The 13,845-nt window shown below is 46.8% G+C and overlaps 1 protein-coding gene across 1 annotated transcript in view; it reads left to right on the forward strand.

Moving 5' to 3' along the window:
• Window positions 1-487: 487 nt before the first annotated feature.
• Window positions 488-13,845, forward strand: part of THBS4 (thrombospondin 4) — a 41,384-nt gene continuing 28,026 nt past the window's right edge. The window contains exons 1-4 of the mRNA XM_075447092.1: window positions 488-575; window positions 5,525-5,728; window positions 9,886-10,133; window positions 11,242-11,347. Coding sequence (XP_075303207.1) covers window positions 488-575; window positions 5,525-5,728; window positions 9,886-10,133; window positions 11,242-11,347 — 646 coding nt within the window. The remainder of the gene's footprint in view (window positions 576-5,524; window positions 5,729-9,885; window positions 10,134-11,241; window positions 11,348-13,845) is intronic.

Below are 13,845 nucleotides of genomic sequence, written 5' to 3' on the forward strand. Positions count from 1 at the left end.
CACGTTCCTCGCTTTCCCGACTGTGGCAAACTGGGTTCCTAGCAGGCTGACCGGCAATCGGCACGACTCCGTTCGGTGACACTCCTTGGTCAGGAAGAGCGGGCTGGTCAAACCCCTGCCGAGCCACAGCCCGCGCACCGGAGCAAGGGCAGCCTGCACCCAGCGTCCCGCCGGGCGTCGGTTTTGCTGCACCTCGGCCACACCTCCGGCGCTGCCCGGGCTCAGCCACCCTCACCGGCGCCGGCTCCATCCTGTCTGCCCCCCAGCCCGCCCGTCCCCGCCCCTCAGGGCTCGGCCGTTCCCCACCGCGGTCCCCCGACGGCGCGGCCCCCGCCCGCCCCGGGGGCCGGGGGAGCCCCGGCCAATGGCCTGCCGCCTGCCGCCCTCCGTCCCCGGGCCCGGGGGCGGCCCCGTTAAACGGCGGGGAGCGGAGCGGCGCGGCGCGCTGTCCTCCGCCCTGCCCGGCCCGGCCCGGCCCGCGGCCGCCATGGGGTGCGCGCGCGGCGCCGCCCTGCTGCTCCTGCCGCTCGCGCTGCAGCTGTGCCCGGCCCGCGCCGCGCCGCCCGCCCCCCGAGGTAAGGCCCCGCCGCCCCCGCGCCCCTCAGGCGGCCGCGCGTCGCCCGCCCCGCGGGTCGCGGCGGCCCGTCCCCGCAGCCGGGACGGGGGGAGCGGGGCTGGGCGAGTCGCCAGCTCCGCAGGTGCGACGGGAGCCGGGGCTGTGGAGAGCGGCCCCCGTCGGGCGCCCCGCCGCCGGGTGCCCCGGCCCCATGCTCTGCCCCGCCGGGCCCGCGGTGGGGCCACCCCGTCGGGTCCCCCCCCACCCCAGCGTCAGCGAGAAGCGGGGCTTGCGGGGCCGGTGGTGCGGGTGCTGGACGCCCGGAGAGCGCTTTCTCAGCTGCAGGTTCTCGTCAATGGGAAGTGAGTCGCCGAGCCGTGACAGCTCGTCGGGAAAGCCGCGCGTCGTGAAGCGCGGGGGGGGAAAGGGACCCCCCAAGCCCGGGCGTGCTGCGGCGGCCTTGCGCGCCTGCAGCGAGCCAGGAGCCGCTCCGTGTCCGGGCGCGCAGAAAGTGAGCGGTGCCGCTCTCTGGGAGCAGCTCCCGACTGGAACCAGCTCAGCTACTGGGTGCAGCAGGAGCTCCGCTCCGGGAGACTTAAAGCTGCTTCCCTCTGGATTTTTTAACCCCCGCCATTGTCCTACGAAATGGTGTTTGACATTTTAATCCATCATTCCTTACTTCGGTGAAGCAGATCTAAATCAGACAGCCGATCAGATTCATTTAGCTGCATTTTCAAAAGCCTTTATTAGAGCCCTTCTCGACGGGAAAATATTTCAGAAAATTGTCGTCTTGAGAAGCAGGGTATTGCTGTATTTTAAAAAACGGAGTCAGATTTCCAGCTTGTCAGGGGCAGTGGCCAGTGAAAGACCCCGCTCTCAACCTGTGAAATTTTCACCTTCTCACAGTCAGTCAGAAATCGTTGCGGTAGGGTTAGGGTTTCACTCCGGCTGTCTAAGCTGTCATTAATTATCTTGAAAAGTGCGGAACAGCAGTGGAGCAGTGTTTACATTTATGGTTATTGTGGTTAACTGTGACCGAGTAAGAATCTTGGAAGGTCTCAGAAAGCCGGTGTGACATGGCAGCAGAATTAAGGGAAAGAAAGGATCTTTTATTCTGACCTCCATCCTCTCCTGTGACACTAATTTCATTCCTCCATGCCACCTCCTCTTAAGGCTTCCCATCATATCTTTCAGTTCCCATCTGAAGAGCTGGCCTTGATGTTTTGGGGCAGATCCCCAAAGAGTAGTTTGCCACTGTCTCAAGGTGTAGCTGATACTTTGTTAGCGTTTTCACAGGAAGGTGAGCAGCTGCCTTCTGAAAAACAGAGAAACCAGGAGTGGGGAGAATTCCTGGCCCAGCTCACGGGTGGGCTCGGTTTAGCCGGGTGGGTATGCATGCTTGTGCTCAGAGGCATGGCCAAGTCCTTGCTCTTGCTGCACAGTTTGAAACCAGCTGCTTGTGCCTTTCAGCTTCGGCAGTCCTTTTCTATCCATTTGTTTTCAAGCCTGCCTTTCCAGGAAGAGGAGCAAAAAGATGAGATTCTTCTAAAAACGAAATCTGAAATCCTTATGGATCTTTTATTCTTGTTCCTTCAAACAAGTAATTGTCTCTGTAAGGTCTAAGCTGTCTCTCTTTGCCAACTCTACTAAGGATGTAGCACAAGTTTTCATAACCCCATTGCTTTTCTGCTAGCCACTTCTGCTAGCATGTGTGTAATTTACGCTAAAGGATGAATCCAGTCAGTCATGTACTGTGTCTACATGCTGGTCAGTGCAGATATGCCAAGAGAGGGTTCGATAACATGGTGCCAAAATATCCGGCTGAGGCAATGTACTTTATAGAACACAACTACCAAACCAATAGAGCATTCTTGTAAATACACAAATTTCATTAAATGTTTTCTGTAACTGGCCTTTGCCAATGTTTAGTCATTACTTTTATAAGATTTCTCCTATATTTTTAAGTGTTGACTGTGGTGGAGATTAATTAATCTCACAGGAAGTGATATAAAATCAGCCAATAGACCTAGAAGGACTGGACAAAAGGTATAGTTACAGAATCACGGAGTGGTAGGGGTTGGAAGGGACCTCTGGAGATCATGTTGTCCAACCCCCCTGCCAAAGCAGTGTCACCTAGAGCAGATTGCACAGGACCACGTCTAGGCAGGTTTTGAATATTACCTGAGAAGAAGACTCCACAACCCCTCTGGGCAGCCTGTTCCAGTGCTCCGTCACCCTCAGAGGGAAGAAGTTCTTCCTCATGTTCAGACGGAACTTCCTGTGCTTCAGTTTGTGCCCGTTGCCCCTTGTCCTGTCACTGGGCACGACTGAACAGAGTCTGACCCCATCCTCCTGACACCCACCCTTCAGATATTTGTAAGCATTTATGAGGTCCCCTCTCAGCCTTCTCTTCTTCAGGCTAAACAAGCCCAGCTCCCTCAGCCTTTCCTCGTAGGAGAGATGCTTCACTCCCCTCATCATCCTCGTAGCCCTCTGCTGGACTCTCTCCAGTAGCTCCTTGTCTTCCTTCAACTGGGGAGCCCAGAACTGGACACAGTACTCCAGATGAGGCCTCACTAGGGCAGAGTAGAGGGGGAGAAGAACCTCCCTTGACCTACTGGCCACACTCCTCTCGATGCACCCCAGGATGCCATTGGCCTTCTTGACAACCAGGGCACACTGCTGGCTCATGGTCAACTTGTCATCCACTGTGACACCCAGGTCCCTCTCCGCAGAGCTGCTCTCCAGCAGGTCAGCCCTGAGCCTGTACTGGTGCATGGGGTTGTTCCTCCCCAGGTGCAGGACCCTGCACTTGCCCTTGGTGAACTTCAGGTTCCTCTCCGCTCAACTCTCCAGTTGCGTAGTTGTATTTTATGTATGTAGTTGTATTTTGTACTGTCAAATCCTTAAGTACTGTGTGTGGTGCCCCAGCTGAGAAGACACAGCGTTGTTTTATGAAAGATTATTACCCACAAAATGCTGTTGTATAGAGTAGTGGGTTGCATTTCAGTCTGTTGCTTGGGCAGTTGCTGGGCTGTACGTGTGCTAAACGCGATGAAATACCCAGCCTTTTGCCTCTGCTGCGTGGGTCACTGGTTTCAGTGGGAGCAGTAGTTGTCCTGCGATGCTGTAAATCTGAACTGAATGAAAGAGAAGTCCTTTGACCATGTCCATCTCAGGTACGTGTTTCTTAGTTGTTTGACAACAGTATTACAAATGCATGCAAATCAAGGTCCTGATTCTTTTAGTGTTGTGTCCTGAAAACTCTTGGCAGAGCCATGGGATCCTTGGACCCAACACAAGTGTAGACATAAGCAATGATCTGTATTTCAATGGTTTCATGCGATGAAGGGAAAAATCTCCTCATTTTTGTTTTTTTGGGGATGACATTAGTGTCTAGGTGAATGGATCCTCCAGAATGAGCAATGGAAGCAGCATGAACCCAGGCTCGAAGACAAGGGAAGGGGTTTCCTACATGGCTGTGGTTAGGTCTGTTTGCCCATGTGATTGCCTTCTTGAGTGCTCTTCAGTCTCCTCCTGCTTGTAGCGTATGGAAACGCTGGATCGCTAGGGTGGGCCCATCACCTTAGCCAACGACAACAGCTTTGAGGTCGTGCTGGGTAGAAAAGACTCATCTGCAAAGGTCCACTGTTTTTTGGCCTGGGAAACTAAACTTACTGGTACAACCATGGGCTCGAATGAAGGTAAGGCGCAATGTGCTGTCATGAGCCTTTGCTGCCTGTCTAGTCTTAGGGCTCTTCTCTGTCAGCAGCACTACAGTACTGTGATGGTGTGGGAGTAAAATATGGTCCAGCTGTGATAGGCCAGTGGAGTGGCAGTGTTATACAGTGGCAAAATATGCCCTTATATATATACAAGTTGTGCGTAGTCATTTATCAGACTTTATTGGAAGGGTATAATATGTATATTGCTTTAATAGCAGTGGGTTGAAATAGGAGATTATCAAGAAACCTTGTGGAACAGTTTATTGAGTTTGGAGACACCATGGATTTAGGAACATTGAGGAAAACCCCAGTTTGTTGTTTCAGTGCCATAAGGGGGCTAGTTGACGTACGGACAAGTACAATGTTAGACTCCTTGCTGATGCATGGTGCAAAAATTAAAAGAAACATTTGAAACAGCTTTCACTATGCCTTCAGGGTTATTTTTTTTGTTTTGTCAGGCCTGTCTTTCTTCGTTATCTGTGCCAGAAGGGAAAAATAAGTCTTACTTATATACTGTATCTTCCGAGAAGTCAGTGAAGCGAGAAGGAGGTTAGGAACATTGTATTGCTGACGTGGCTTTTTAGCATTTTAATTGGTGCCCTGCAAATACCATCAAAAACAGTTCTTAGGATAAGAACACTGGACATCTGTCTGAAAATTTTGATGCTGGATCCTCAGTCTAGCTGAAATGTGAACAGAAGCATCTGAATTTATGAAAGCAGAAAGAAGTTTAAACGATTTCTGTTAAGGTGCATCCTCAGAAGAGAAGAATTTTAGAAATATACCTGAACATATTTGAGTACCTCAATTTGAAGACTCGATATTTCTATGTCAGTAACTTATCAATAATTGCTTCAAAAGCAAGTTGCTAAAAGATGATCAATTGCAACAAAATCTATGTGATATTTCAATAGAGTCATAGAACGGTTTTGGTTGGAAGGGATCTTGAAAGATGATCTAGTCCAACCCCCCTGCCATAGACAGGGACATCTTTCACTAGATCACGTTGCTTAAGATGTCCCTGCCCATGCCAGGGAAGTTGGACTAGGTGATCTTTAAAGATGGTCTTCGTATTGTTAATCTTTGTTTTCATATTATTTATTTTAGGTAGGGTTTCATTTTAAAGTATCTGTACAGAACTAGTGAAGAGCGTACAATGTCCAGGGAGTGGCTTCAAATTACATTCTTCTTTGGTCATTATTACATTATTATTAATTGCTGTTGAAACTCGCTTATTTTCCAGTGTTTGATCTTCTTCCATATTCCAACAAGAGAGTGGTAACGAACTTCTTGCAACAAGCACTTGGTGATCCTATGCTGAATGAAGCGTACTTGCTCTCAACATTCAAACTGCAGCCAAAGAGCACAGCCACCATATTTGGCCTGTATTCGTCAGCTGACAACAGCAAGTATTTTGAGTTTACGGTAATGGGACGGATGAATAAAGGTGAGTTGTTGGGGGTATGTAGGGGAAAACTGGTGTTGGATCCATAATTATTGGTGTGTCACAGATGGATGTTGAAAACTGTGTGATTAACCTTTGTGCTTAGTCGTTCCTGTTGCATGCTGTCACCACTTAGGCCCCCCCCTCACAAGGTGAAAGTGTTGGGTACATCCCCCCTCACTCCCCTTCTCTTTCCTTGCTTTTGATGGAGGCTGCTCTTTCCTGTCCAGGGGAAGCTGACCAGGCAATCAGCTGATACCTCCTCTCTGCCGTAGCGCTTGCTCTGAGCAATGCTGAGAAAGGATAGAAAAAATGGAGTATGGAAAAAGGACTCCATTTTTTTAACTTTTTTTTTTCTTTTTTTTATTTTTCCCCTTGGGACAATCACTGGTTCTTATTACTTAGGAATGTGAGGGACACACGCACATGCCGCCTCATGCATATGAAAGGCAGGTTCTTGTTCTGCTGACCCTGAAGGTTAGATGTGACTATGCAAGACAAACATTCCTAGCATTTACAGGATCTTTTGGGTGAATTAGGGTGTTTGTTCTCTGTTTATTGAAATTAGTTAATCGGGAGTCAGAGTTTGAGCTTCAGCAGACTTTTAGAAATGGAGAGCTTTCATCGCTCTCTAGACCTGATCTAGGATATATTGCAATTTTAAGGTTTAGGGAAAAATTGTCGAATGGTGTAAATTATTGTTGCTCGGTTGACTTCATCATTGCTATGATAATTTGCTGCTGCAGATGTTGTAATCAGACTGCAGAGTCCCATGTACTCAGAAGCTCTACTGAGAAATTTCAGTTTATACATAGGGCAATTATTCTGTATGGTGAAGAAAAGCACACCTTTTGCTTCAGAAATATGGGGGATGAGTTAGGTAAAACTTTGGTTGTTTCATCAGGTCTGCCAAAATCCTGCTGAGGTCAGGGTATAAGAACTTTTATACGATGTGTGTGTTGGGGGTGGGTAAGATGTGGTCACACAGCCTTCGTGGTAGGTGTCATACAATTCCTAACACTGATTTACCTAATTGCTAGAGAAATGAAAGATAACACATACTTCCTCTCTCCCTTTCATACGTGTGCAATTATGTGTGCAAATGTTATACATATATGTAGGAGTGCATATGTATATACACAAATATGTCTGTATACATGCAATTTTGAGCATACCGAACTCAACTCTTGATTTTCAAGAATATGTGCGTGCCTGATGGTTACTGATGTGCTTCAGCTAACAGACTGAAGAGGCTTTCTGGTGGAAGGTTATGTGCCTTCTTTTGGTTTTGTCCTCAGTATGTTAGTGTTGTATTTGAGAAGCGTCTGTGACGGGATGGCAACGTATAGATAGGCGACATGAAGAAACTTGTCCTGTCAGTGATGAGTGTTGAGTAGGTGGGGGACATCTGTATCCTACCTGTTGTGGAGGACTGATCAAACAGAAGGATGCTTTTCGCAGCAAGGCTGTTCCATGGAGGCCTCTTTGGCTCCTTATTACTCTAGTGCACCTTGTTTAAGGCGTGTGGCTGCGTGCGAGTAGTAGGCAGTGTTTTCATGTGTGATTTCCCTGAAAGTGTGAAGTGTCCCTGGTGGCTACCTCATACAGTAAGTTAAACCACATCCAGGAGATCGTCAAGTGAGCTGAAGGCAGGGAGTGTGGGGGCCTTCTGTGATCCTCTCAAGACTGGAAGTCATCACTTAAGTGGTGAGCCAACATTGCCATCTTAGCAAAATGCAGGGTCTAAATGTCTATGGTTTTGGATGGGTGCATATGTGCATAGTGTTTCATTTGCATGGCATTTACACTTGCCCACCCAAATTCATCTAAGTGGCCCAAAGCAGGCCTTAGTTATCCTTTAAAGTGCCACATTTGAGAGCTGTATTCCAGATGGTTTGCTCATGTTCTGGTTGTGTTTTGGTATACCTGACAGTAAAATGTTCATAATGCCTAATTTTTTTTAAAGCATAGATCTGAATTACTGGGCAGCTGCTCACGTTGTTTTGGTTAGGCCCATGTACTTTTCAGAGGCAAATAGCATCCATGGATTTCTTACCCTTTTTGAACGAGTCCTTTATGGAACAAACAGCAGTAAGTGCATAAAAGGGGTTTAAGTTAGCAGTTCTGTGAAGCAGTTCCTATTTACTGGCGGGATTAGTAGTTTCATTGAAAATCTGTTTCTTAAACAGTACAGGTGAGCCACTTAGTCTCACGAATGTCAGAGTGGAATATCCTAGCAGCAAACACATAATGCAGGTGCGTGGATGAGTTAAATCTTACAGAAGCAGAGGCCGTGGTCCAGCAAAATCTCCCTTCAAAAGCCTAGTCTAGTTTACCAGATGGGTATTTGGCTTTGACTGAGGGAGGAATACTTGATCCTTCTTCCAAATCAGACTGCTCCTTGTCCTGAAACTATTCTGGCAGGGTCTGTTCTGGGCCCTGCCACCGTCTCCTCTTTCTTTCTCTAGCTTACTGCTGCGTTTGGTCACTCTGAATGCAGGGCGCAGATCCAAAGATATTGCCTTCATATGACCAGCCATGCATAATACTCACATAAGTAGAATGCCTGCAACGTAGTCTATATTGCCAGATCTTTGAGTTTGCCAAGAAGTGCTACCTTTTAGCAAGTTACTGGTGACCTCATGCACCTTTGCGGAAATCTCAGCTCTGGAAATGTTTTGACATAGACAAGAGTGAAAACATTCCTCATATTGATCACAGCTGCTGAGACTTTAGGACTAGTGTAGACCTTAAAGCTGGAGACATAGCCTGCCCCATTCATGCTAGCATAAATCTGGATTTTTTTAATCGTTAGACTGAGCAATTAGAAATATAGTAGGGAACACACACCCGGTAACTCAGAAGGTCACCAGCAAACACAGATACCACAGCATCAGAGAGGACACATTAGTGGTGGAGAGATGGGAAGGTAATTTGTTAAATGAATAGAAATGGGATGACTTCAGTAGGTGTTATTACCTCTGAAGCCAGTAAGAGTTTTTCCCTCCACTGTATCCACAATGTTTAGCTGACTTCCTGTTAATGTAGGTGTTTCTTGAAGGTCAAATTTGTGAGCTCACTTGATGCAATGGTAGCAGCCCTCTGCCAACCTCAGACAGATGTTCTCAAGAGCCAGCACTTAACTGTTTAGGTGCCCGGTATCTGTGCAGCTTGAGTCCTCAGTGCATGGAACTGTTACCATGAGGAAATAAGGGACATGCAGGCTGGTCGTCAGTGGGATCTTTGAAACAAGGCCTGTCTGATATTATAGGGTACACTGTCTAGATGCACTCCAGCTCATTGCTTCCGCAGATATGTGTTTGGAGAGCCAGGGAAAGATTTTTGTGGAGAGAGCTAGCTAGCTGGTCTAAGAGATTTAGCTTGCAGATCCTAGCTTACCAATCCAGTTTCCTTAGGAAAAGAGACATTTTTTCAGTATTACGCAGCGTGCAAGAGTTGTTGTTTGTCTGCTGTTGTGTTTTTTGATGGTGCATTTCACTTTATAAAATGAAAATTTGTTGTGTGAATTATCAAGTAAGTCATTCACTAGTGCCTTAAAAGAGAGTTAGAAGGGGGCTTAGTTATCTTTAGAGGTGGAATATGTCTTTTCTATATTATATTTGGTTTTTTGCTTACTATTTGTTACAGAGAAGTGCAGGTTCTTGGCTTGAAATTATGCTTCCTTTGGTTTCTTTTGTCAGCTGGCTTCACTGAATGCAGTATGCATCACTGAAACTGATTTATCTAGTTGTACATTTCTGCTACACAGTATTTCTAGGTCTATCAGATATGTACTTGCCAAAGTGCTGGCTGCTGGCTGTCCACTACACCCTTTACCTTTACCCCTTGTATTTTAGCATGTTGTGGCCTGTAAGGTGACATTGGTTAAGCCAATTAGAGAGGCCTGGACAAAGCTGTGGAAAAAACTGTGCAGGGAGCAGTGCTTTACAAATGTGGAGTCATACAAGAGTCCTGGTAATCCTGCTCCGAGAGTCAATGTCCCATTTATTATTACCATTTATATATGCGTACGCGATGCATTCACAAAAGCTGACATGTGGAAAGATACCAGCACAATTGCAGATTTCCACAGGATCTTTCTTTATCAGCCTTGGGTTATCTGCTGCCCTCTGATAGTCCCTCTATGTATTTTTTTCTAGTGGTGCTGCGCTACCTGAAGAGGGATGGGAGGTTGAATTCAGTGATCTTTAGCAACATCCAGCTGGCTGATGGGAAACCCCATGCTGTCATCTTGTCGCTGAGTGGCCTGCAGCAGGGATCGAGCACCATAGAGTTGTATCTGGACTGCCTGCAAGTAGGTGCTGTTCAGGACCTGCCAAAAGCATTTTCAGCGCTGTCTCAGAGGTCGGCGGCAGTAGAGTTGCACACTTTCCAGGAGAAGCCACAGGTGAGCGTGAAAACTGGGAGCAGGCTGAGCACTTAGAGGGATCCTCAGGGATCCTCTGCATCACTGAATCCAGACCTCAGCCCCCGCAGCAGGCAAGCTCTGTACAATGATGCTTCAGTAATACTTGAGTATTAGCTTGTGAAATAAATGTAAATACAGGTTCCTTATGGAACAGGTGAAATCTGAGCTTCATTGAACCCAGTAATAGTTATGCTATTCGTTTTAAACACAATTTTTTGCTTATTAAAAAAAACAAACTACTGCCTCTCTCATTTCAGTGTAGGTGTTTCTTGGGGACTGGAAGTTTTGCAAGGATGTAGCTGATGTAGTAAGGGTAGCTCTTTGTCAGCTTCTACAGCTGTTCAGTATGAGTGAGCAACCCTGGGCAGTGTATGTGACTTTCCTCTTAATGATAAGCCACATGGACTAAGAAGACAAAAGAAGGGGCGGACTCATGTGGTGCGAGAGTCCAGCCCCCATCTGTTTGACGACAATAGCTTTTCTTCCTTTGTCTGCCAACCAGGCGATGGCATAGCTTCCTGTCATCTCTGTACCAGCAGTCCGAGGTAGACAGTAACTTCCACATGCACCTCCCATCATCATTAATGCAAAATATGCGTTAGAAGGTGCAAAGGCATTCTGCCCCCATGGTTGTGCCCTTGCTTTGTTTCATTGCGGGCTTGAAAATGAGCCTGTTTGTATGGAGAATCACTAAGATGCCCACATTCCTGACATGAATGTAAATTGTTTGGGGCGAGGGGGGAAAAAAGACTGCTTTGGATTCAGTTCAACAACAACAAAAATTATATGCCACGGATATAAAAATATGTGAACTTTGTGTTATGTGAGATCACAGGAATTGGAATAGTAAAAAAACGTTCAAAATAAAACCACAGCTATGTGAAAATCTGCAGGGCAAAGATTACGGATTTTATTACAGTTTAGATGGTGATGGGTGGTCCTGAAGCGACCTATGGGAGCCCTGCATGCTTAGGAAACGGACAACCTCTCTAAATAATAATTTTACTTTCTCTGATACTTCACATTTTTTTCCATTGTTGTACCAGAATTGTGAACTCTGTGGGGTTTTTTTTTTTTGTGAGTCCAGGATACACTAGATGAGCTGAAGCTGGTAACTGGAGGAACACTTGCTGAAGTGGGGAACCTGCAGGATTGTTTTCTTCAACAAATTGAACCTGTTCCTCAGTACAATGGTAAGACCTGCAACCAGGAGTTAAAATTTTTCTTAGGATACCACTCCAAAGAAGCTAATGTGATGAATATTAAAAAAGTGGAGAAGCTCTATAGACAAGTAGTAACAATTGTTTGACTAATTACAGCTATGAAAATTTTCTGTAAATGTTTTAGAAATCGCTCAGTTTGAAGAGAACACAGTCACTGTTGCTTGTGATAAAGCAACGAATTGTTGTCCAAGTGAATGAGGAGTCTGTAATGATTAAAAGAGGCCCTTTGTCCTAATTTGGAAGAAAAACTTTTATGTTCATGATCTGTTTGTGTCAGATTAGTAATATTTTAAATATTCAGATTGCAGACAATTGCAGACAGGAAGTAGTCCTAAATGTGATGCACTGCTACAGGCTTTGTGAAAATAGGTGGATGGATAGAGTAGCAAGGCCTATCAATGTAGTTGTCTGTATGCCCAGTATTCATCTTTTGTTGGTCACTGGAGTGTTCTGGAGAGGGGAGGAACAAGAGGTGAAGAAGGACACAGGAGACTGCAGAGCATGTTGGTGCTACAGCTACAGAGCCGCGTGGGAAAAACCATTGCAGAGCCGGCACTAGTCCTACCACAAGTTAGCTGAGGCTTTTGTCACCTGCTGGACTGGAAATCTCCAAAACCGATTCCTTTTCTGTCTGTGCTGAACACTGTGGAGACTGAACTGGGAACAGGGAGGAAGCAAAGGAGCTGAGGCTCTGGGATCCCTGCGGGTCCCTGGGGGCTGGGTGCAATCCCCTGTGATGGGCAAGGGTGCTTTCTAATCTCTTCACACGTAAACCTGGGCTGGAGTGCCCCATCTGTACCCCTCCCTAGTCCCTGTTGATCTGCCTCTCTGCTGCAGGTGTGAGGTAGAAGAACGGGTTCACACTGTGCCTGTAATATGTTAATATGCGACAACCATGGGGTAAAAAAGTGAGTTCAGGGTTTGAATAGGATCCACGAGAAGTTCTGTCTCACATGCTTTCGTGTCCCCCCTGCCAAACCCAACCCTGCAGCATCGCTGCTTCTGATTAGAATAGAGACAAGATACACAAATTTTATATGAGAGCATCCTGGCTACGTTACATGAATGTGGGGATCAGTGGTGTGTAGTCATAACAGAATCTGTTTTGCCTTTTAGCTGTGTAAATCCTCAGTTGCACATGCTTCTCTTTTCTTACTCCTTAACATAGATACACCTAGGCAAAAAATAAAGCTTTATCGTCAAAGAGCTCTCTTTTTCCCTAAATCAACAGGCATTTGCACACAGAAAGTACGGCTAATGCAGTGTTTCCTCCTGGAAAAACTCACAACTCTGTGGGCAAGGTTTCCAGATGGCAGACTTGCAGCTTTCTCATTTGTAACTTCTTGCTCTTTAATCAATTATGTAAATGGTAGTAATACGGAGAGATACTGTCTCTCATTTGCTGCCTCCACCTGGCTGAGCCCCTCAAATTCAGGTGCTTGTGACCATCAAGTGGAATTAGTGTTATATTAATAACAAAACAACTCACATGATATATTCAAAGTCTACATAGTCAAATCCACCAAAGGAAAACGTGCAAATGTTCCAACAGCGATATTAACTCAGCTGCCTTGCACTTTGTACATGCTTCATGATGCCCTTTTACAGGAGCAGTGTATTAGATAACCACAATTTTGCCTTCAGCCAGAAGAAGCTGGAATGCAAATGCTTAGCTGTATAGGGGTGTGAGACCTATGATAGAATCATAGAATGGTTTGGGTTGGAAGGGACCTTAAAGATCATCTAGTTCCAACCCCCCTGCCATGAGCAGGGACATCTTCCACCAGACCAGGTTGCTCAGAGCTCCATCCAGCTTGGCCTTGAACACTTCCAGGGAGGAGGCATCCACAGCTTCTCTGGGCAACCTGTTCCAGTGCCTCACCACCGTCATGGTGAAGAATTTCTTCCTAATATTCCTAATCTAAATCTGCCCTCTTTTAGTTTAGAGCCGTTCCCCCTTGTCCTATCACTACACACCCATGCACAAAGTCCCTCTCCATCCTTCCTGTAGGTCCCCTTCAGGTACTGGTAGGCTGCTATAAGGTGACCCCAGAGCGTTCTCTTCTCCAGGCTGAACAGCCCCAACGCCCTTAGCCTGTCATCATAGGAGAGGTGCTCCAGCCCTCTGATCATCTTCGTGGCCCTCCTCTGGACCCACTGTAACACATCCATGTCCTTCCTATGTTGGGGGCTCCAGAGCTGGACACAGTACTCCAGGTGGGGTCTCATGAGAGCAGAGTAACGGGGAAGAATACCCTCCCTCGACCTGCTGGCCACGCTTCTCTTGATGCAGCCCAGGATACGGTTGGCTTTCTGGGCTGCAAGCGCACATTGCTGGCTCATGTTGACCTTCTCATCCACCAGTACCCCCAAGTCCCTCTCCTCAGGGCTACTCGTATCTTGGTTAAAGTATGTGTTTTCATATTAATTCAAAAATGTTTGGGAGAGTTTTGGACCTGAATAACTGT

This window comes from Opisthocomus hoazin, chromosome Z, assembly GCF_030867145.1.
Source record: "Opisthocomus hoazin isolate bOpiHoa1 chromosome Z, bOpiHoa1.hap1, whole genome shotgun sequence".
In the NCBI taxonomy this organism is placed as follows: Eukaryota; Metazoa; Chordata; class Aves; order Opisthocomiformes; family Opisthocomidae; genus Opisthocomus; species Opisthocomus hoazin.